At 41.6% G+C, this 24,881-nt stretch overlaps 1 protein-coding gene across 1 annotated transcript in view; it reads left to right on the top strand.

Moving 5' to 3' along the window:
* Positions 1 to 5,951: 5,951 nt before the first annotated feature.
* The window catches only part of Cdk5alpha (Cdk5 activator-like protein), a 267,107-nt gene continuing 248,177 nt past the window's right edge, over positions 5,952 to 24,881 (top strand). Inside the window, exon 1 of the mRNA XM_067147145.2 lies at positions 5,952 to 6,791. Coding sequence (XP_067003246.1) covers positions 5,952 to 6,791 — 840 coding nt within the window. The remainder of the gene's footprint in view (positions 6,792 to 24,881) is intronic.

The following is a 24,881-nucleotide window of genomic DNA, read 5'->3' as shown; positions in this document are numbered from 1 at the left end:
CTATGGATTCGACACTATTTCCGATTATTTTTATATCTCAATCACCCCTCGCCCCCCACCCAAAAGGGGGTTGAACTTGGACATTAAAAAATTCCGGAATGTCACAATTCATTTCAAGCGACACAGAAAACTATGGATTTGGCACTACTTTCGATGATTTTTATATCCCAACCCCCTCGCCCCCACCCCGCCCCTAAAGGTTCCTGGGGTGTCCTACCCCCATGTGGTTTGTCTCCTGATACTGAAAATCTTGAGTGTACAATTCCCATCGGCGACCCCAAAAAAACTATGGATTCGACACTGTTTTATATTATTTTTATATATCACTCCACCATCACCCCCCCCACTAATTTCGATTTTTTTTATATCTCAACTCCCTAGCCCCACCCTCTAAGGGTTCCTGGGGTAAATCCGGAGTGTGCAATTCACTTCGGCGACCCCGGAAATTATGTATGCGACACTATTTTCGATTCATTTTACATATCACTACCCCCCTCGCCCCTACCCCAAAGGGGACTGAACTTGGATATTAAAAAAAAATCCGGAGTGTCACTATTCATTTCAGCGAGCCCGAAAAGTATGGATTCGGCACTACTTTCGATTATTTTTTTTATATCTCACTCCCTCGCCCCCCCCCCCCCCACGTAAGTGTTCCTGGGGTGTCTTAATCCCACGTGGTTTTTCTCCTGATACTAAAAATCCCGAGTGTACAATTCACATCGGCGACCCCGAAAACTATGCCTGCGACACTATTTTCGATTAATTTTATATATCACTCCCCCCTCACCCTCCATCCCGAAGGGGGCTGAACTTAGACTTTTTAAAAATCTGCAGTATTACTGTTCAACTCAGCGACCCGGAAAACTATGAATTCGACACTATATTCGATTACTTTTATAACTAACCCCCCTGACCCCCTCCCCCTAAGGGCGCTAGGAATGGCTTATCCCAACAGTGCTCGTCCCCAGATAGTAAGTAATACATGTACCAAGTTTGGTTGAAATTGCTCCAGTGGTTTAGGAGGAGATGTGTCATGTACACACACACACACACACACACATCCATTTTTATATATAATAAGATAAATGTATTTATTTCGTAGCGCGGAATCCCACCTCTATCGCCGCAACTGCAGTGTCCTGGAGCGTGGGACATTTGGTCGGGGTAATGAAACCGGGAAGGAGAACCAGTACCTCATTCAAGTGGCCTCACGTGCTATGCTGAACAGGGGCCTTGTAAGGGATGGAATATTGGAACGGATAAGCAAGGAAGAGGGAAGGAAGCGGCCGTGGCTCTAAGTTAGGAACCATTTCGGGGCATTTGCCTGGAGAAGAAGTGGGAAATCACGGAAAACCACTTCGAGAATTGTTGAGGTGGGAATCGAACACCCCTCTACTCAGTTGACTTGCCGAGGCTGGGTGAATCCCGTTACACCCCTTATAATACTTTTCACATTGCCCACCACAATAGTGCAGGTCTATATGCCTACTAGTTCAGCGGATGATGAAGAAATAGAAAGAATATATGAGGAGATAGAAGATTTAATACAATATGTCAAAGGTGACGAGAATCTAATTGTGATGGGAGACTGGAACGCAGTGGTAGGCCAAGGAAGAGAAGGTAATACAGTAGGAGAATTTGGATTGGGACAAAGGAACGAAAGAGGAAGTCGGCTGGTTGAATTCTGCACTGACCATAATTTAGTCCTCGCCAATACTTGGTTCAAACACCACAAACGACGGCTGTATACGTGGACGAGACCTGGAGACACTGGAAGGTATCAAATAGACTTCATTGTGATTAGGCAGAGATTCAGAAACCAGGTGTTGGATTGCAAAACTTTCCCAGGAGCAGACGTGGACTCTGACCACAACTTGTTGGTCATGAAATGTCATCTGAAGTTGAAGAAATTGAAGAAAGGAAAGAACGCAAAAAGATGGGATTTAGACAAGTTGAAAGAAAAGAGTGTGATGGATTGTTTCAAGGAACATGTGGCACAAGGACTAAATGAAAAGGCCGAAGGAAACACAGTAGAGGAAGAGTGGAGAGTCATGAAAAATGAAGTCAGTAGGGCTGCTGAAGAAATGTTAGGAAGGAAGAAAAGATCAACTAAGAATCAGTGGATAACTCAGGAGATACTAGACCTGATTGATGAACGACGAAAATACAAGAATGTTAGAAATGAAGAGGGCAGAAAAGAATACAGGCGATTAAAGAATGAAGTGGATAGAAAGTGCAAGGTAGCTAAGGAAGAATGGCTGAAGGAGAAGTGCAAGGATGTCGAAGGCTGTATGGTCCTGGGAAAGGTAGATGCTGCATACAGGAAAATCAAGGAAACCTTTGGAGAAAGGAAATCTAGGTGCATGAATATTAAGAGCTCAGATGGAAAGCCACTTCTAGGGAAAGAAGACAAAGCAGAAAGATGGCTGGAGCATATCCAACAGTTGTATCAAGGTAACGATGTAGATAATTTCGTTCTGGAACATGAAGGGGCTGTTGATGCTGATGAAATGGGAGACCCAATTTTGAGGTCAGAGTTCGACAGAGCTGTGAGTGACCTAAATAGGAACAAGGCACCTGGAATTGATGATATTCCCTCTGAATTACTGACTGCCTTAGGAGAAACCAGCATGGTAAGGTTATTTCATTTAGTGTGCAAGATGTATGAGACAGGAGAAGTCCCATCCGATTTTCGGCAGAATGTTGTTATACCTATTCCCAAGAAAGCCGGTGCTGACAGGTGTGAAAACTACCGCACTATTAGTTTAGTATCTCATGCCTGCAAAATTTTAACACGTATTATTTACAGAAGAATGGAAAAACAAGTTGAAGCTGAGTTGGGGGAAGATCAATTTGGCTTCAGAAGAAATGTAGGAACACGTGAAGCAATCCTGACTTTACGTCTGATCTTAGAGGATCGAATCAAGAAGGACAAGCCCACGTACATGGCATTCGTAGATCTAGAAAAGGCTTTCGATAATGTTGATTGGACCAGGCTATTTATGATTCTGAAGATGATAGGGATCAGATACCGAGAACGAAGAATTATCTACAGCCTGTATAAAAATCAGTCTGCAGTGATAAGAATCGAGGGCTTTGAAAAAGAAGCAACAATCCAGAAAGGAGTGAGGCAAGGCTGCAGTTTGTCCCCTCTCCTTTTCAATGTTTACATAGAACAGGCAGTAACGGAAATCAAAGAGAAATTTGGAAAGGGAATCACAGTCCAAGGAGAGGAAATCAAAACCTTGAGATTTGCGGATGATATTGTTATTTTATCTGAGACTGCAGAAGATCTCGAGAAGTTGCTGAATGGTATGGATGAAGTCTTAGGTAAGGAGTACAAGATGAAAATAAATAAGTCCAAAACAAAAGTAATGGAGTGCAGTCGAACGAAGGCAGGTGATGTAGGAAATATTAGATTAGGAAACGAAGTCTTAAAGGAAGTAGATGAATATTGTTACTTAGGTAGTAAAATAACCAACGATGGCAGAAGTAAGGAGGACATAAAATGCAGACTAGCACAAGCAAGGAAGAGCTTTCTTAAGAAAAGAAATTTGCTCACTTCAAACATTGATATCGGAATTAGAAAAATGTTTTTGAAGACTTTTGTGTGGAGCGTGGCATTGTATGGAAGTGAAACATGGACGATAACTAGCTCAGAAAGAAAGAGAATAGAAGCTTTTGAAATGTGGTGTTACAGAAGAATGCTGAAGGTGAGATGGATAGATCGAATCACGAATGAAGAGATACTGAATCGAATTGGTGAGAAGAGATCGATTTGGCTAAATTTGACGAGAAGAAGAGATAGAATGATAGGACACATCTTAAGACACCCAGGACTTGTTCAGTTGGTTTTTGAAGGAAGTGTAGGTGGCAAGAACGGTAGGGGTAGACCAAGGTATGAATATGACAAACAGATTAGAGCAGATGTAGGATGCAATAGTTACGTAGAAATGAAAAAGTTAGCACAGGATAGGGTGGCATGGAGAGCTGCATCAAACCAGTCTATGGACTGATGACTCAAACAACAAACATTATTATTATTATTATTATTATTATTATTATTATTATTATTATTATTGGCCCACTTCTGTTGTGTAGTGGTTAGTGCGATTAGCTGACGCTCTGGTACGAAATTCGAAAAAGTGGAACGAGGGCTGTAACGGGGTTTATTCAGCCTCTGGAGGTCAACTGAGTACAGGGCGTTCGATTCCCATCCAGTCATCCTCCAAGTGGTTTCCGTGGTTTCCCACTTCTCTTCCAGGCAAATGCCGGGATGGTACCTAACTTAAGGCAACGACCGCTTCCTTCCTTCCTTCCTTCTTCCTTGTTTATCCCTTCCAATCTTCCCATCCACCCCGCAAGGACACTGTTCAGCATACCAGGTGAGGCCGCGTGGGCGAGGTACTGGTCATCCTCCCCAGCTGTATCCCCCTGACCCAAAATTTCACGCTCCAGGACACTGCCCTTGAGGCGGTAAAGGTGGAATCCCTGGCTGAGTCTAAGGGAAAGACAACCCAGGACGGTAAGCAGGTTAAGAAATAAGAAAAAGATTATTATTATTATTATTATTATTATTATTATTATTATTATTATTATTATTATTATTATTATTATTATTATTATTATTCACAAAATCTAGTTCTTAAAGTGCAGCTTTGCTTTTGTTCAGGTGTTTGATATCCCTGGATGAAGTGCAATATGTTCCAAAATCTCCTAATAAGAGACGTGAGAATATTCCAATTATGACATTCATAGACCACAAACTCGTGAGTATTTTTCAATTATGACATACATAGACCACGTGTTCAGGAGACCTCTATGAGTGAGCCCTCTATCACCAGCTGGGGCTGTATGACTGTACGCCCGGACATGCGACACGTGACTACGTAAGGCTTCTTTATGCTATCAGGAAGTAGTCGAGTCCCCAAACGGAACCGCAAAAGTACTGGTGCACATCAGCAGTCGAACACTGGCCACGTGCTCATTCCACTCACACACAAATTCGCCACTGCTCTTTCCCCTTTGCTCTCCTGTCCAAACTCCCCTCCTTCCCTCTTGCCCTTCCCGCAGCCCAGCACTTCTCCTACGAAACTTTATCGAACGCTTTTCCACACACAGCCAGGGTGTGTAATCTAGCCTCTCAGGCGCAGTGGGGATCACGTGACTGAATATTGACCAATGCCATGTGACATCAGCAGTAGAACTGGTTGCCAGGGGCAACGCGCAAGTGGTTTTAGGGAGGGGCAAGAAGAGAGGGTGAATGTGATGGTTTGTACTGGGTATACCAGTACGTCAGATTTCTCAGTTCTGTACCAGAGACCACTACTGTCTGCTGTAGCAGATTCGCTGGCTCTCTTACAAGAGTCCTGCAGTGAATTGCGGATGTGTTCTTTACACTAACAGAAATAAACACAGTATACGGAAAAGAAAATCCGTGTGAGGTTGCTTTTTCCCTTTTTTTTGTTTGAAAACAGTGCCAATTATTTTGAAATCCCAAAGTTTTCAATTAAACTCTCAAAGGTGAAGTGTTATTGTAGTGACATATTTTGGATAGTTCATAATTAGATACATCTGAACCACGTGGTAGTGTTGATCAATATACATTTGACCAGTGACTAGAAATATAATATTTTACATTTATAAATAAAAACTGTTTGGACTGTTCAAAAAACTAGCAAGTAATTAGAAGATTTAATTTAAGTGGAGTGTTGTTGTACGACATCGATCGATGGGAGCTGTTTAGGAACAGAGGACGCCATATTGAATTTTGACTTACGTCACAATAATTTTTGTTGGTTCAATTGTTTCGTTTGAAATACAGTTTGCCGAGTTATCATCTTCATCGATTATGATGGTGGTGTTTAATGTGATAAGAGGAGCCTAATTCTGTCAGCACGGTGGTGCTTGAAGATTTGTGGGAGCTTGCGGTGGGTTCAACGGTTCGCAACATGGGGACCGTGTTGAGTTTCAGCCCCCGCGAGCGTCGCCCTGTCTACTCTAGTAACAGTGGCGGCGAATTTACCCTCAACAACTTCAGCTATGAGCAACTCAACAATGCCAAAAACAGAGAAAACAAAGGTGTCACTGCCTCTGTTGGAACTGGTGGTGTCGGCAACAATAATACCACCAATTCCAACAATCAGAACAATATAAATAATAACAATGAAAACGCGAGGATTATTTCTGAGAAGAATGCCTTGGAGAAGAATTTCAAGAAACATTCACTGTTCATCAATGCTCTCAGCTGGAAGCGGTTTTCAACCGCTAATAACAACAAGAAAAAGCTTGATAACAAAAATAAAAATTTAACGGCGTTTCGTCAGCCGCTGGTGGATAATATTCATCCCCTTGTTGTGGATAAGAATAAAAATATTCAGAAGGCATCATCAATTTCTTGTTACTACACTGCTGCCAATAAATCTTCCTCGACTACCACAACCACCACCACCACAGCGTGTTCAACAGCCGCTGTTAGCTTAGACATTGTCCGTGCCAACAATACCAACAACAACACAAACCATCATAACTGCGACAAACTCGCACCTAAAGCTGTGTTGTTAGCAGCACCTCAGTCTGTATCTTCAGCCCCTCAACAGCAACAACAACAGCAGCAGCAGTTGGTGCCACCACCCAAGAAAACCGTAATCCAGGCGTCAACTTCTGAGCTGCTCAAGTGTTTGGGGATCTACCTGCACAACAAATGTTACCGTCTAAAGGACTTCCAGGCAGGCGATGCCGTCATGTGGTTGCGAACTGTGGACCGCAGCCTTCTACTTCAAGGTTGGCAGGTGGGTGTTATAGTTATTCACCTTTAATTTCACATAGCGTTGCATGGAACATTAAACGTAATTTTGACGATTTGCCTTCATTATAACGTCAGAGGTAAAAGGAGCTGTGCAAGTTAATCTTCCACGAGATCTTCTATCAAACACTATATTTTAATTCGAAACTTACTTTTAAAATATTCCGCAAATACAGAATTAAATCGATTATTGACTACCGAATGATTAAAAATTAATAATTAATACTTCATGTTCCCCAGAAATTGAGATGTTTCTAGTTCGAATCCTGGTCGTAACTTTTAACTCTACACTAAATATCAGCATTGCATATGATCAACGTATGCTACGCACTCTAATAATTGAAAATAATAATAATAGTATGAAGTTATTGTGATCGTGAAAATTCATATGCATCAACTTTAACGTTTTCTAAACGTTATTAGTACCTGCATGTTCAAGAATAACAGTGTGCTGTTTCATGGGACTGTATTTTTCAGAAATCCTAAATTTAAAAACAATGTCCTCCTTTCCACAAACTGAAATTTTAAAGATCACTTTTAAGTGGAATCACCTACGTTACAGAAGGTACCGATGAAAAGTAAGAATTATTCCAGAAGATAGTTCGTTGATTTCCGAACAATTATCCTTGCCAAAAATTGATAGGTTTTTGTATATCGAAGGAATTTTGTAACCCAGAAGTTCTTATTTTCATGCCATGCCAGATGGCTCCAGATGTTTCATCAACGAGCAATACTACTACTACTACTACTACTACTACTACTACTACTACTACTACTACTACTACTAATAATAATAATAATAATAATAATAATAATAATAATAATAATAATAATAATATGGGCGTGATTAGCGCACATATGGCTGAACTGATGGATACATAACCTGGAGGCTTGGTTTCTAAACTGGGTCAACCACGGGTTGGAATTTTCATCTACAACTTCACGTGGAGTCAGGATGGGCAACCATAATATAACCCGTGCCAGAATCAAAAAGAGCTTTACGTCGCTTCGACATAGATAGGTATTATGGCATCGATTAGCGATAGGAAACCACGGAAAACCATCTTCTGGGCTGCCAATAGTGGGGTTCGAATCCACTACCTCCCGAATGCAAACTGATAGCTACGTGGCTCAAACCCGGTAGTTACTCGCTTGGTGAAGGAAGTATTAATAGTATAATAATAATAATGATAATAATAATAATAATAATAATAATAATAATAATAATAATAATAACATGTCTCATCCAGGGATGCCTGGTTCAGGTCTTTCGAGTTGACGCCTTTAAGGCGACCTGCGCATCTGTGAAGATGGGGCACTATCTATGATGGATTATAATGCTGGAGACCCAGAGCTGTCGGAATTAACCATGAAGGTTAGTATATCCGACCCGCCCATGAATCGAACCCTGGTCTCCTTGTACTAAAGGTCAGCACGCTAACCGTTTGGCCATGTATAATGATAATAATAATAATAATAATAATAATAATAATAATAATAATAATAATAATAATAATAAATGTGTGGCTTGGCTGTGTGAAGGTATTTTTATGTGACGCCATTTAGCTTGCCTGTTTGTCGATTTCGACGTTCTGCTTAACATTACCAGATGGCAGATAAATTAGAACTCTTTCGGGTAACACGGCAGAATCCTAATCGAAACAAGAAACAAGAAGCGTTCATAGCCACGGGAGATACAGTTTTATACGTAATCCGAGCCACAGGGAGGCGAATTTATCACTTGAAAAATCCCACGTGCAGCCTAGGCTACTGGGCGAAGATTCAAATCACAGCGGCTTTGAAGAGAGCCACTAACGATGTCACTCGGCTACCACGCTCCCTGAAATATTTCTACGTACTGACATCGTAAAACGTGGAAAGTGCCGAAAGGACTTCATTTCATTTCGCCCACCAAAAATACAACAGCACAGATATGTTCGTGGCCAAAAAATTACCATTAATCATTTATTTCCATCTATACCTGAGAACATGATTAAAATTCCTCCGCACCCCTCCCCCTCCGAAAGAAAGGAAGATAATAACAACATTAAAAATAATAAAGTTTCCAATTTCTGATGCTTGTTAATTCTATTGAAATTGTAACCTAATTGTATTCCGGATCCGAACGGTCACCCTCATTGGAGGGCGGACTTCTTTAATAAATCTAGCTCTCCAGAGACATTTAATTTCTATTATTTTGGAAGAGCATGAAGCCTTTAGTAGCCTCTGTGGTTCAGGTGGCAGCACGCCGGCCTCTTACCAATGGGTTCCGTGGTTCAAATCCCGGTCACTAAATGTGAGATTTGTGCTGGACAAAGCGCAGGCGGGACAGGTTTTACTCCGGGTACTCCAACATTCCCTGACATCTTTCATTCCAGCTACACTCTCCAATATCATTTCATCCGTAAGTCATTAATCATTGCCCCAGAGGATTGCGACAGGCTTCAGCAGTCGGCACAGTTCCTATACTCGCCGCCTGACGGAGGCTTCATTCATTGCATTCCTGATCAGGTTGAATGACTAGAAATAGGATGTGGATGTTTTTCATGAAGCCTTTAATATTGTCAGTTACAGTCGATTCATCAAGACAGAAGGGAGCAATTGGTGTATATGAGAGCAACTTTTAAATGCTATGTGTTTGGGGCGTCGACCTATAGAGATCTTTTTCCCCATGTGATATGAACCTGCGTGTAATTGGAATGAAGGAAGTGTAGAATGTTGAATGTGAAAAAAGGAACGTTAAGGACGACACAGACACCCAGTCCCCAGACCAGGGATATTAATCATTTACAATTAAAAACTCTGACCCAGCCAGGAACCGAACCCGGGGCCGCCGGGCGACAGGTGGACGCGTTGCCCCCACACTGCTGGGCCGTTCTATACGAGAGCACAATAATCTGTAATGTAAATTTACTTTGTACAAAAGGCAACGTTAAACAGAACAAGAAGCAAGAAAATTAGGATACATCAAGCAATGAATTAAAGGTTGGCAGGTCGGCGGATGTAGAACGGTTCTCTTCCCACAAGTGGCCACGGTTTGTCCGTGATCCGACAGCTCTGCACTCCGACCGACCAACCGAGCAGAGGAGGGGTGGCCGCGGCTCTGCCGTGGCTCTACGCCTCTGTCCTCGGGAGACAGAGTAGGGCTGGTCCCCACCATCGGTTGTCCTTGGTTGTTTTCATTCTCCTGTACTATGTCTAATGTCGGGACAGTTCCTAGTGCAGGCCACGGCCGCCAACCCCTTCACCTTCTCCGAAAATTTCCTTCAACGTAGCAAATCCCCCCTGGCCTGAGAGATGGCTTTACCGTCTAAGAGGCCTGCCGTTCCCTTCAGGGACGGAATGAATACGTTTTAGTAGTAGTAGTTTGGCATATAACTTTTTATGTACCTAACCGCGATACTAAATGGGATATAGCCGGGCTGAGTGGCTCAGACGGTTAAGGCGCTGGCCTTCTAAACCCAACTTGGCAGGTTCGATCCTGGCTCAGTCCGGTGGTATTTGAAGGTGCTCAAATACGACAGCCCCGTGTCGGTAGATTTACTGGCACGTAAAAGAACTCATGCGGGACTAAATTCCGGCACCTCGGCGTCTCCGAAGACCTTAAAAAGTAGTTAGTGGGACGTAAAACAAATAACATTATTATTATTATTAAATGGGATATACCGGTTAGTACTACGTCAACCCATTTTTATCCCGAGAAATTAACCTGGTATCGTACCTTTTCTGTACTACCGAAATGTCATTTGAGGTTAAAGAAGTAGCCCGCCTGGTGGCCATCACCGTTAAGGCGTCAAGTCTATACGGTTTGACACACTGGTTATCCGGTTCGAATCCCGCTGGTGGAAAAAGAAATTCATCATTCAAATGTTGGCCGGCAAGTTATAATCACTAGACTGCGTGCCAAAAGCCTGAATCACTTTCAAATCTCTCAGCAGTGTTCATGTAGAGTGAGAGCATATTACGCTGTTGATGAGGATTCGTCCATCGTTTGGGGCTTTGAGCACACCCACACCGGGACCGCTATCTCACCGTCAGATAGCACTTCAATTGTAATCACCTAGGCTGAATGGACCTCAAACCAACCCTGAGAAATAGGTAAAAATCCCTTTCCTGGCCGGGAATGAAACCGAAGCCTCCGGGTAAGAGGCAAGCACTCTAGCCCTACACTGCATGGCCGGCTCACTGTACAATGTCGAAAACCCTTAAAGTGATACCCATGGTTTCCCAGTCTCATACCAGGAAAGTACAGGGTTGTTGTTTAAATACCTATACGGTTTGCTACCATTCCAGTCTTAGCACTTTTTGCTAGTGGCTTTACGTCGCACCGACACAGATAGGTCTTATGGCGACGGCGGGATAGGAAAGGCCTAGAAGTTGGAAGGAAGCAACAGTGGCCTTAATTAAGGTACAGCCCGAGCATTTGTCTGGTGTGAAAATGGGAAACCACGGAAAACCATCTTCAGGGCTGCCGACAGTGGAATTCGAACCCACTATCTCCTGGATGCAAGCTCACAGCCTAGCGCCCCCTGACCGCACGGCCAACTCGCCCGGTTTTAGCACTTTCTATCTCATCGTGGCTGAAAAGCAAGTTAACTTGTTTAAATATTTCTATGAAAGTGTAATGGTCTTAATGGCAGACTGCGTTAAAGACCTGCAATCCAATATTTTGGCGCTTGAAAATAGGTAAAATTAGAATGATATGAAAATTAGGATTTCCAAGACTAAAGTGATGTTAATAGGGATGAAACCTGAATATCAAGTTGGAAATAAGAAACAGAAACAGGTAGATAATTTCAAATGTTTAGGATGTTTTTTCTTCCAGGACGGTGAGATTGAATCAAGCTGCAGAAAAGGTAAAGCAGTGAACTCCGAGACGCGATCAGCGGTATTCTATAAGAAGGAAATCAGCTCCCGGACGAAACTATCTTTACACCGATCTGTTTTCAGGAGGACTTTACAGTACGGGAGTGAAAGTTGGGTGCACTCAGGCTATCTTATTCACAAGCTGAAAGTAGCAGACATGAAAGTAGTAAGAATGGCTGCTCGTAAGGACAGGTAGGAGTAATGGCAGGGAGGTACTTAAATAGGAGATAGAGTGAAAGTTATGAACAAACTCTGTGGAAGAAGTTGTACACATAAAACGGCTTCGATGGTGGGATCATGGCCAGTGGTGTAGAGGTAGGGTACTTGCCGGGTTCGATTCCCGGCCAGGTCAGGGATTTTTACCTGGACCTGAGGGCTGGTTCGAGGTCAACTCACCCTACGTAATTAGAATTGAGGAGCTATCTGACGGTAAGATAGAGGCCCCGGTCTAGAAAGCCAAATATAACGGCCGAGAGGATTCGTCGTGGTAACCACACGACACCTCGACATTTGCAGGCCTTTGGACTGAGCAGCGGTCGTTTGGTAGGCCATGGCCCTTCAATGGCTGTAGTGCCATGGGGTTTTGGAGGGAGGGTGGAATCATGCGAGGGGAATGGAGGAGGATAGGTCATCTAAGAGAATAATGGACTCGGTTGTGGAGGGTAAGAGAAGTAGAGGGGGATAAACGCTACGATGGTTAGACTCAGCTTTCATTTATTTAAAGATAGCCACATGGCTGATAGAGAATTGTGGAGGAGCTTACTTGAGGATACGAACATACCGAAGGTGCATCGCAGCTCGCGATCGCGGTTTACATCGCGGTCGATGCCTCGATGTCACCTGATAACAGAAACACACAGTTTTAAATGGAACAGTTCATGTCAAAGATGCTCGCTTCCATTCACCATCGCGATTTACCAGGAGGTCTAGCGCGATGACAAAAAAGTTTGTGTTTCCATCGCTATAAAACGGGAGGCATCGATGTAGCTTGCTCCTGATTGGCTTGTCCGGATTGAGATCACGTGATATATCCCCCCGGTCTACTGTGTCCTTGATCCAGGTGTTCACAGAGTCCGCGTGTGTATTCGTGTATTCGTGTGGTAGTTATTGTACTTCACAGTATCAATTTTTGATTCCACATTGTTGTATATGTATTGGAACGTCTCAAGGGACATTCTCATGTATGAATGGAATCTGTTCGGGTGGTGTTTCAGTTCTTCAAATAAGTTGTGATATTCCCCCAGCGCCTGCCTTCTTTGATCTATAGGATGAGTATTCCACTGGTGGGCTGACCGATTTGAAACTAGCCTCCATCGTGTGCTTATGCACAATGAATCACTATCTCCACTGTCACTTGAATATTCTCTATACTTGTAAAAGCTCAGCAATAGAGGATAAATTATCTTTAACTTGAACGCGGAGATCTAAACATTACGTCCACTCACTGTAAACACATCTCAGAACACTGAAAGGTAAACCTCCCCGATATGTTCAGCCCCCATCGACCGCGACGTAAACCGCGACCGAGAGTTGCGATGCATTTTCGGTATGTTCGTACCCTAATTCACAGACTGAATTCCGAAAGTTAGAACAGTCTAAAATGAAGATATATATATATATATATATATAGTAAATAGGCATATATGTATACAAATTTACGAGGCTTTAAGGCTACTTACTTGGACAAAACTAGAGAAAGCTTCGTTTAAATCCTTGATACATGAGGAGTATATTACAAAGTTAAGGGGAATGCCATTTTATTTACTCCGAGTCAATAAGTGAAATGTTCCGTAAGAAATATTTATGTTTAGAATGGTTCCTCTTCTGGTATCGACCGAAGAACGAGCGACGTAAGTAACGACGTCAGTGTGACGTCGCACGCTAAGCCGTGTTGAGTGACTCGGATGGTGGAAGCGCCGGTCTTCTGAGAACAAGCTCCCGGGTTCAGAAGGATGGTATGTGTAAGTGCTCACATAGGCCAGCCTTGTGTCTTCATATTTACCGCCACGTAAAAACTCTTGCAGGTGAAATTCCTGCACCACGGCATCCGCGAAAACCCTAAAAGTAGTTGGTGGGAAGTAAAACTAGCAATATTATGCTTTATTATCACACTGTAATACACAGTATTCGTGCCGGTCCCGCGGTATAGGCGTAACGTGCCTGCCTCACACTCATGTACCCGGGTTCGATTCTCAGCCATGTCATGGATATTTACCTGAATTGAGGGTCGGTTTGAGGTGCACTCAGCCCTGGCAATTACAAATGAGAAGCTATCTGGCGGTGAGGTTGAGATCCCGGTTTAGAAATCCAAGAATAATTACCGAGAGGATTCATCGAGCTGACCATGCGTCACCTCGTAACCTGCAGGCTTTCGGGCTGTATCACACATTATGGTACCATCCACAGGTAACACAGACCTATAGTGTACTTCATATAATGGTACTACTCGCTAGTAACGTTGACCAATGGTGTTCCTCACTTAATGGTACTAATCGCAAGACGTAATCTCATGGTTCTAAATCCATCATCTCTTGGCGACCCTTTCAGTCGCGTCTTACGACAGGCAGGAGATACCGTCGGTGTATTGTTCGTCTGCGTCCCCGGGGGTGGACTAGTTCTAGTACCACGTATCTGACAATGCTCTTCCTTTCCATTAGTTTCCTTATGACTTGGTCACGCCTCCCTGCCACATATGGATATCGTCGCTGCCGGGACAAAACCTCCTATGTGAAATATTTGAGCTTAGAACTTTGGTCGGTAAGGTTCTCTCATCTAAGGTGCAATATTGTGTGACTATTGTCAAGACATTCCCGCTCTTCATAATGTATGTGCTGCGGGTCAGTATATCTCCAAAAATATTATCACATAGGAGGTTTTGTCCCGGCAACGACGATATGCAGTCCATCAGAAAAATGTTCGTTTTGTTCATTTCCTGTGCTAATGTGTAAACGAGAACTTACCGTTCCTTACATTAGGAATGTATGTCTGCATGGCACATTTACGAACTCTTACAGTATAATTTATTTAAGGTATTTAAGGAAAATGAACACACATGTGCGTCATGTCGTTCCCGCGATAGATGTCGTTAAAGCGCACGTGCGGCATTGTACATGATCCGGTTTTGCTTGTTTTTACTGGTTGTCACTGTGATTGGCCTTTATACTTCTTTAACGGCACTCGGACTGAGGTTCGAGTTACGTGTTCGGGTTATTGGTTCGTGACCTGTTCCTTTCAAACGTGGTATAATAATGGATGAACGTGGCAAAGGCAAATCCACTGGTCCTTCAAATTCCAACACAAAAAGTAAATACACAAGACAAATAAATGAGAAAGCTATGTAAGCTGTGCCAGGAGAAGGCGTAAAGAACTGATTCCATTTATTATTGTCCCCAGTTTAATGCGAATCCAGCACATTTCTTAGAGCCTTGCTCTATGATTTACAACTAATGCTATTCATGATGCGAATGACCACAATAATATTGACTGCTGCAGCAAAACAGTGTTACTGGAGGATGTGCGTCATCAATGACTTTTGATGTCTATGTGTAAATAATTACTACATTCTAACTATTACAAAATAAACATATACTCTCCTGGGTGATGTAATGTTTTAAATAAGGAGACGGTGAATTTGCGAATCGCTTACCACACAGACGTTTCTTCTACGGGTCAAAGAGATGGAAATCACTGGGTATGAGGTCGTAACTCTAGGGAGGATGGTCCAGTACTTCCCCTAGGAAGCGCAGTAACAATTCATGCTGCTATTGAATGTGTGTGGCCTTGCGTAGTCGTGCAGCAACACGACGTCTGTTGAGAGAATTCCAGGTTATTTTCTGCGAATTGGTACCTTTAAACGCTATAGTGTGTCACAGTAGTTGGCAGTATATACTATCGTCTCCCTAGTGATAATATCAATCAACTGGTCAGGAATATACTATAACTTTCATTTACAGGGTGTTTTATAACCATACCGACAAAAGAAAATCAGGGATGCCCTTCGTGTTATATTAAGAACGATGATGCAATCGGATTGGCGGAAAACATGATTCTTTTCGAGAAATTGAGTTTACTTTGTTACTTCCAGGCACGTGATTCAAATTGACGAATTCGCTGTATTTGCTTTGCCAGAGTACAAGCCACTGCCGTGCTTCAGGGAGTGGAATTGAGATGTATGATGGAGACAGAGGTAATGCTCCGCGCGTATGCACAAGTCTCCTCGTTCGACTCGCACGGGAGTGAGCAATATCCACAATTCGTTTACTAATCAGCCTTAACTGCACACGGAGTACACAAACACACTGTAATTAAGACACACATGTCAGTCAAGGAATGGACCAGATGTTTGTCCTCTCGTCTGTTGGTCGCAATGACGTTTTCTATTATCTAGCATGCTAGAAGATGCAACACTGCCGCCCCAAAATTGTGTATTCCTTCACTCAGAACATTGAAAATGGAATCAATACTGAACGAATTTAGATGTTCAATACGCCCCTTCTCACTTCAATGCACAGTCCATAACAGTATAGTAGTGACCTTTGGACTCTGTTCAGGGTGTATGGTGTGTCACCCATTACCTCTGTCTCCCACTTCCCACTTCACCTCCCTTCTCTTCCCTCCTCTGACGCACAGCAACAGGCAACGGTTGGCTCTCTGTTATAGCAAATGCAGCTAGTTCGTCAATTTGAATTCAGTGCCCGGAAATAACAAAGTAACCTCATTACCTCGAAAATATTTTTTTTCTGCCAATATTTCACCATCATTCTTAAACGTAACACGAAGAGTATTCCTGATTGTTTGTCGGTATAGTTCTGATACACCCGGTATAGTGGCGTTCCCCTGGTGAGGATATCAACCTTCTGCAAAGGTATTATAATATAACTTTCATTTATAATACAAAGGATCAATACGATGCTTTAAGCTATCATGGGAGTCATGTCACTATTTGAATCTAGTAAGAGACGGAATGTCAGTCAAGTAATGATTGAACAAGGGAAATAAATATGGGTGGTGGGCAGCTGAGTGATTGTCCTGCAGGAATTTCGTGACGTCATCCTACAAGAGACCGACTTCCGGTGAAGTGAAAAACATGTTACATAATCACTTCAATACAATTTGACTTCTTCTTTCAGTAAATCTGTCCTTAGACAGGTATCAACCATGCCCTCCATTTTTCTCTGTCTTGAGCATCTCGCTTCATTTGCTTGCAACTTCTTCCTCTCTTCACATCTCTCAGCATTCCAAACTTTCATCTTCCTCCTCCTCATTTTCCTTCAACATTCCCTCCGTGATTCTCTGTAGTAGACAATTTCTACGTAATATGTGACCAAGCCAAGATGTTTTCCTCTTCTCTATCATCATCATGAAGTTCCTCTTCTCTCCTACCTTGCTCAGCATCTCGTCATTTCTCACTCTATCGATCCATTTCACTTTCCCCATTCTTCTCCATAACTACGTCTCGAAGCTTTCTAAATATTGTCGTTCTTTCTGTCTGACTGTCCACGTTTCAGAACCATAAGACACCACACTGCACACAAAACATTTGGCAAACCTCTTCCTAAGTTTAATTGGTATGCTTCTAGCTGTCAGCAAACCTTTCATTCTCACGAAAGCCCTCTTTCCCATGGATATTCTGCGTCTCACTTCCTCTGTACAACTTCCGCTGGAAGCTATCAAGCTTCCCAACTGCTGGAATGATTGAACCTGTTCTAATACTATTCCATCTATTCATATATTAATTGTGTCGTCATCCTTTCGTATTTTCATCACTTCGGTCATGCCAATGTTCAGTTTCATTCCAAATTCTTTACCCACACTTACAATATTATTCTCATCATTACCTGGAGCTCTTCTTCCATTTCTACTAGCACAGATATGTCATCATCATATTTGATGGTTTTTATTCTTGTCCTCCCACGACAAGTCCTTTTTATTTTTCCAAGGAGTTATTGATTAGCTTTTCAGCATATATATCGTCGCTGCCGGAACAAAACATCATATGTGAAATATTTTAGCTTAGAACTCTGGACGGTAAGGTTCTGTCATCTAAGGTGGAATATTGTGTGAATATGGTCAAGGCATTCTCGCTCTTCATAATGTATGTGCTGCGGGTCAGTATATCTCCAAAAATATTGTCACATAGGAGGTTTTGTCCCGGCAACGACGATATATCGAAAAGTGTCGGTGACATACGACAACCCTGTCGTAGACCTCTTCCAATACTTGTCTCTTCAGTTTGATCCTCTTCTACTTGAACTACCACTTTCTGGCCCATATACAATTGCTTTATCAACCTTCTATCTTTCAAATCTATACTAGTATCGTTCAGAAACTTCATCAGCATACACCAGTCAATTCTGTCAAATAATTTTTCCCAGTCGACAAAACAAACATATATTTATTTCTCTATTTCCAAAAATCTTTCTTCCATCATCCGCAGACACCCAAATTGATGTACAAGTAGCCAATTATAATTATAGTTAAGCCCACGAGGTTTGGCATGAGGAAGATAGTAAGTCAGACCATACCTCTGATGAAATTAGGTATAACCTATGCCATTATTGACAAAAGGCAACTGCATGTAAATCTTGTCTATAGTTATTAGAATCAGGGTGAGAAATCGCGGGGGGAAAGGGAGGAAATTCCCCCACCGACGATTTTATCTAAGCCCTATAGTAAGAGAAGCTAAACATCTTTGACCATATCATGCAATCATGATGACGCCTGCGGATTGTTGTGACTTCGCCCTGGTCTCGTAGGGGTCAAATGGCTCGTCAGTAAACAGGCCTAAATAAAGCTTGTCGGCTAGTGATACGGATTGGTAATTATATAGCCCGAGCATACCATTCAAAATATGTGGTAATTTCCAAAAATTCCTACACCATGTAACTTCTGCCTTGATTGTACTGAGCCTAACGCAATCCTACCGTTATAGAATACAATAGGATAGAATACTCCCATTCCCTAGTTCCGGATCGCCTGGAACTGGGGATGGGGTAATCATGTATTGCAAACCAAACTGAGGCGTTGGCATGGAAAATGTAGTAAGCCAACTGGTAGGGTATATTATTTTCTATTATTGACACAAGATGGAACCTGTGTTAAGCCCACGAGGTTTGGCATGAGGAAGATAGTAAGTCAGACCATACCTCTGATGAAATTAGGTATAACCTATGCCATTATTGACAAAAGGCAACTGCGTGTAAATCTTGTCTATAGTTATTAGAATCAGGGTGAGAAATCGCGGGGGGAAAGGGAGGAAATTCCCCCACCGACCATTTTATCTAAGCCCTATGTTTATTCTCCCCCCGCCCCCCTCCTTTCTCTCGCCATTTTTCTGATTTCGCACCCTGATTATAGTTTCATATAGTGACGTTTCAGTTGCCATAATTCCTCTCAAACCTATTCCATTAAAATGGTAAGTCATTATTGCCAGCATCTTGACATGACGTTCATACTGGTCTTTTGTTTTCGTAAATAGTTATTACGTGCACCCAACAATGGTTCCGGAAGAAGATGCAGAAATAATAAGAGAGGCTAAACATTTTTGACCATATCATGCAATCATGATGACGCCTGCGGATTGTTGTGACTTCGCCCTGGAAAGCAAGAATAATTAAATACTCGACGCCTTAATATTAGCAATGCCAAATGCTGAGGCTGTACCTTAATTAAGGCCACGGCCGCTTCCTTCCAACTCCTACGTCTTTCCTCTCCCATCGCCGCCATGAGATCTATCTGTGTCGGTGCAACGTAAAGCCACTAGCAAAAAAATATATTAGCAATGTGAGCTGGATAACGATTTCAAGAGCCGAACTCCCTCATTCAACGAGTAATATAATAATTTCGTGTGTCTATTTCTAGCCGAGTGCAGTCCTTGTAAGGTAGACCCTCCGGTGAGGCTGGGTGGCATCTGCCATGTATAGGTAACTGTGAAAGGAGCACAATATCCTCAAAAGAGGACGGACCTATCAACAACATACAGCAATTACAACCTCTTGGAAGGAGACTAACCATCAGCGAACCGGGAAAAAAAGGACTTATTTGCTATGCTGAATTTCTTGGATGAAGCATATAATGCATTTTATCGTGAAAATTGCGCTTACACCATACACGTCAGCTGACGAACTGATTAGACAGTGATTTTTCACAACAAATTTTATCGCACAATTTGTGCCTGAAACATAATTAGCATAAACCTGTGTGTTAAACTGATAAATGGATTAATCGTTGATTTTACCCCACTTGTTTTCAGTAACATCAGCTTCAAAATGTTGAAAATGTATTTTTATCGTGTAAAATTCACTTGTTATAACTTGCTACCTTCCCTATGCTGATGCCTCAATTATGTGTTGATACATGCATGATTTTAATTGTTACAATTAGTTTATCTATTACTATATTAAACAATACAGTATTACGCCTAATCACTATTTACATCCAATCTCTATATTGTAGTTTTTAGAATTCTGTCTATTTTTGTCCTAGACATTAACAGTGTTATATAGACTAGGACAACATGTATCTTACCCTTATTAGTTTATGTTTCAAGTATTTATTTGTGTCACGAGTCTGAAAAGAGTTATCTTCAACTTACAATGGGCATTATGAATTAAATGATGACTGCATGATTGAATGAACGTCCATACCATGTTGAATACAGCGGTTCTCGTCCGATCACTGCTACCGTTATATCTGTTGCAAACTTTTCTACACAAAGAGGAATGGAAACCATTGAAATCCACAAGAAAAACAACTCGGGTTTCATATTCGATCCCACCATACGATTTGAAACAGAATCTGAACATCCACAAGAAGTTGACCATGGAAAGAAAAAGATATATGAACAGACAGCAGTATCTTTCAAAAAGGAATACGCATTGCAGAACGTCCCTGTACTTGACTTCATGATCGGCATCCGTGGAACTATTCCAAAGAAAATTCTAAAAGTCTACAAGTTATTTTCGGTTTCTAAGCAATTAAGCCAAGAAGTGTTCGTTCTCGCAGATAAAACTCGAACACAAGTTATGCGGAATCATCTTAATTTTTAAGAAAACAGAAAAATTCTGCTTATCAAACAGTTTGTCAAGTAAATTAAGTCATACTTCTTTTGAAGAAAGCATTCTTTGTATCATGGCAATCTTGTGCCTTTAAAGGTGGTAACCAATGCTAAGGACCCACTATATTATAACAGAGAAGTAAAAAGATTAAGAAAGAGGTGCGGATTGGAAAGAAATAGAGTTACAAATGGCTGTGGAAGCGAGGAGAAGTAGAGGGAACTTGCTATGTAATGGAATCTAGCAAAGAGGTCAGCTAAGGATAACATGACCGGGCGAGTTGGCCGTGTGGTTAGGGGCGCCCAGCTGTGAGCTCGCATTCGGCAGATAGTGTGTTCGAACCCCACTGTCGGCAGCCCAGATGGTTTTCCGTGGTTTGCCATTTTCACACCAGGCGAATGCTGGGACTGTACCTTAATTATGGCCACGGCTGCTACCTTCCCATTCCTAGGCCTTTCCTGTCCCAACTTCGCCATAAAACCTATCTGTAGCGGTGCGACGTAAAGCAAGTAGCATCACAAAAAAATGATAACATGATGACAAGCAAAATTGGTAGTCATACAAATTTTAGTGAAAAATGGTTGGATATGTACAGGTACTTTAAGGCAGAAACAGTTTCCAAGAAGAACATTCCAGGAATCATTAATGAACAAGGGGTGGGGTGGGGGGTGTATGCGACGATATTTAAAAGCCAGAAGTATTCAGTCAGCAGTATGTATTGTTAGTTACAGGTATAATGTCCAGTTAGAGGAGGTCACAAATACTAAAGAAGTATTCAAATTTACCTATGACAACAATGACATTTATAATATACAAAAGTTGAAAACTAGAAAAGCGGCTGGAATTGATAAGATTTCGGGGGATATACTAAAGACAGTGGGTTAGAATATAGTACCATATCTGAAGTACTTGTTTGATTATTGTTTGCGTGAAGGAACTATACAAAATGAATGGAGAGTTGGTATAGTAGCCCCTATGTATAAAAGAAATAGTGATAGACATAAAGCTGAAAATTACAGGCCAGTCTGTTTGACATGTATTGCATGTAAGCTTTGGGAAGCCATTATTTCTGATTATGTTAGACATGTTTGCGAAATTAATAACTGGTTCGATAGAAGGCAGTTCGGTTTTAGGAAAGTTTATTCCACTGAAGTTCAACTTGTATGATGCGGGCCGATGACCTTCGATGTTAGGCCCCTTTAAACAACAAGCGTCATCAACAAGCAACTTGTATGATTCCAGCAAGATATAGCAGATATCTTGGGTTCAGGAGGTCAAGTGGACAGTACCGCGATTGACCTGTCTGAGGCATTTGGTAGGGTGGATCATGGGAGACTACTGGCAAAAATGAGTGCAACAGGACTTGAGAAAAGAGTGACTGAATGGGTGGCTATATTTCTAGAAAATAGATCTCAGAGAATCAGAGTAGGCAAAGCTTTATCTGACCCTGTAATAATTAAGAGGGTACTTCCTCAAGGCAATATTATTGGACCTTTATGTCTTGTATATAAAAATGATATGAGTGAAGAAGTGGAATCAGAGATAAGCATTTTTGCGGAGGATGTTATTCTGTATAGAGTAATAAATAAGTTACACGATTGTGAGCAACTGCAAAATGACCTCGATAATGTTGTGAGATGGACAGTACGCAATGGTATTATGATAAACGGGGTTAAAAGTCAGGTTGTTAGTTTCACAAATAGGAAAAGTCCTCTCAGTTTTAATTACTGTGTTCATGGGGTGAAAGTTCCTTATGTAAATGATTGTAAGTACCTAGGTGTTAACATAAGTAAGATCTTCATTGGGGTAATCACATAAATGGGATTGTAAATAAAGGGTACAGATCTCTGCACATGGTTATGAGGGTGTTTAGGGGTAATGGTAAGGATGTAAAGGAGAGGGCATATAAGTCTCTGGTAACACCGCAACTAGAGTATGGTTCCAGTGTATGATACCCTCACCAGGATTACTTGATTCGAGAAATGGAAAAAATCCAAAGAAATGCAGCTCGATTTGTTCTGGGTGATTTCCGGCAAAAGAGTAGCGTTACAAAAATGTTGCAAAGTTTGGGCTGGGAAGACTTGGCAGAAAGCAGACGAGCTGCTCGACAAGCGGTATGTTCCGAGCTGTCAGTGGAGAGATGGCGTGGAATTACGTTAGTAAACGAATAAGTTTGAGTGGTGCTTTTAAAAGTAGGAAAGATCACAATATTAAGATAAAGTTGGAATTCAAGAGGAAAATTGGTGCAAATATTAATTTATAGGAAGGGGAGTTAGGGATTGGAATAACTTACCAAGGGAGGTGTTCAATAAGTTTTCAATTTCTTTGAAATCATTTAAGAAAAGGCTAGGAAAACAACAGATAGGGAATCTGCCACCTGGGCAACTGCCCTAAATGTAATCAGTAGTGATTGATTGATTGATTTCAACGGCAGAAAGAAATTTATATAATTAACATAATTGATCGGAATGAACATTCGGAAGTCGATATTGGAACTATTCTTAGTCAATGGGTTCACTATGAACCAAATTAAAATATCCTCACATATTCGATCCCCGCAAAATCTTTATCCGTAACACCGAGCAAATGGCCGCCCGGCTTGGGCGGGTTCGAACCCCACTGTCGGCAGCCTTGAAGATGGTTTTCCGTGGTTTCCCAATTTCCATGCCAGGAAAATGCTGGGGCTGTACCTTAATTAAGGCCACGGTTGCTTCCTCATCACTTTATAGAAAAGATTAAGGTATATTGGATTTCCAAATTTGAGAAAAAATGGGTAGGATATTTAAAACATATCAATGGCGTAACTGAAGTTTAGTGGAAAAGACGGTGGGAAGCAGCAACGGAGATGCACCTGCACACTTTCTCGAATGCCAAACCTCCAAGTGGATTCCAACTACTACGTAAAACATGGTCTGCTCTGAACAGATTAAGAACAGGCCATGGTAGATGCAGAGACATGTTGTTTAAATGGAACAAGTTGCCGACACCTGCGTGTGACTGTGGAGCTGCACGACAAACCATACATCATATTGTCAGAGAGTGTGAAACGCGGGCATACACAGGCACAAAGTAGATTTTCTGATGGCAACTCCAGAAGCAATACAGTGGATCAATGATCTTGACATTCAGTTGTAAGGAGCCTTTTCTTGTTCATTGTTTTCTTGTTATGTAAATATGTACATAATTTATTTCTGAACTCTACTTGATTGTATGGGCCATACGCTAAATAAATAAATAAATAAATAAATAAATAAATAAATAAATAAATAAATAAATAAATAAATAAAATAAATAAATAAATAAGTGGAACACTCTAAAAATAATTTCAAAACCGTATTAGGAATGGCTAAATAGATTTGGTGTGGATGTGAATAGGGAAGAAAAGTCTGACTCAAAATACGGGGAAACACTGTAAGGTTTGATCTGATCCCTATATCCACCGCACGCTTCTGGCTGGCGCGACTGCGATGTGAAATTTGCTCTTTTTTCAGGTAGGGTAACATCTGAACACGCATGAACCATTTGACCCCTAGCTATTATGAGGAAAGGAATAATTATAAATCGATTTCCTCATAACAGAAATGAATTGCTACCTGTGTGTCCCAGTTAACGAGATAGTCCATTTCATTAGTCTAAGTAAACATCAGTGGGCGATCAAATGATTACCCTCGCAGCATGAAACGTCAGTACTGAGCCCATAGTTAGGCATAGTTAGGGGACTGTCCCTTAGTAGTCCATAAGCATTTATTGTAAAATGCAGAGCATATCTTTTTAAATGGAATGTCTGATTATTAATTCTTCTTTATATAAAATAACGTCTGTCTGTCTGTCTGTCTGTCTGTCTGTCTGTCTGTCTGTCTGTCTGTCTGTCTGTCTGTCTGTCTGTCTGTCTGTCTGTCTGTCTGTCTGTCTGTCTGTCTGCTGGTAAATTAAGTTATAACTTCCGAAACGATATCACGTCTGAGCCGAACAGTGTAATTCCATGACATTTTGCACAAACCTTGCCAGAGGAAATTGTCATATGACTAAATATCTCCTACTCAAAAATTAAAATGATAATCCACAGTTTGTTTCCAGTCATTCCATCGGGTCAGGAATGGAATGAATGAAGCCCCCATCTAGTGGCGAGGACAGGAATCGTGCCGGCTGCCGAAGCC

This window comes from Anabrus simplex, chromosome 1, assembly GCF_040414725.1.
Source record: "Anabrus simplex isolate iqAnaSimp1 chromosome 1, ASM4041472v1, whole genome shotgun sequence".
In the NCBI taxonomy this organism is placed as follows: domain Eukaryota; kingdom Metazoa; phylum Arthropoda; class Insecta; order Orthoptera; family Tettigoniidae; genus Anabrus; species Anabrus simplex.
The sequence above is the reverse complement of the archived record's forward strand: the minus strand, read 5'-3'. Positions and strand labels throughout refer to the sequence as shown.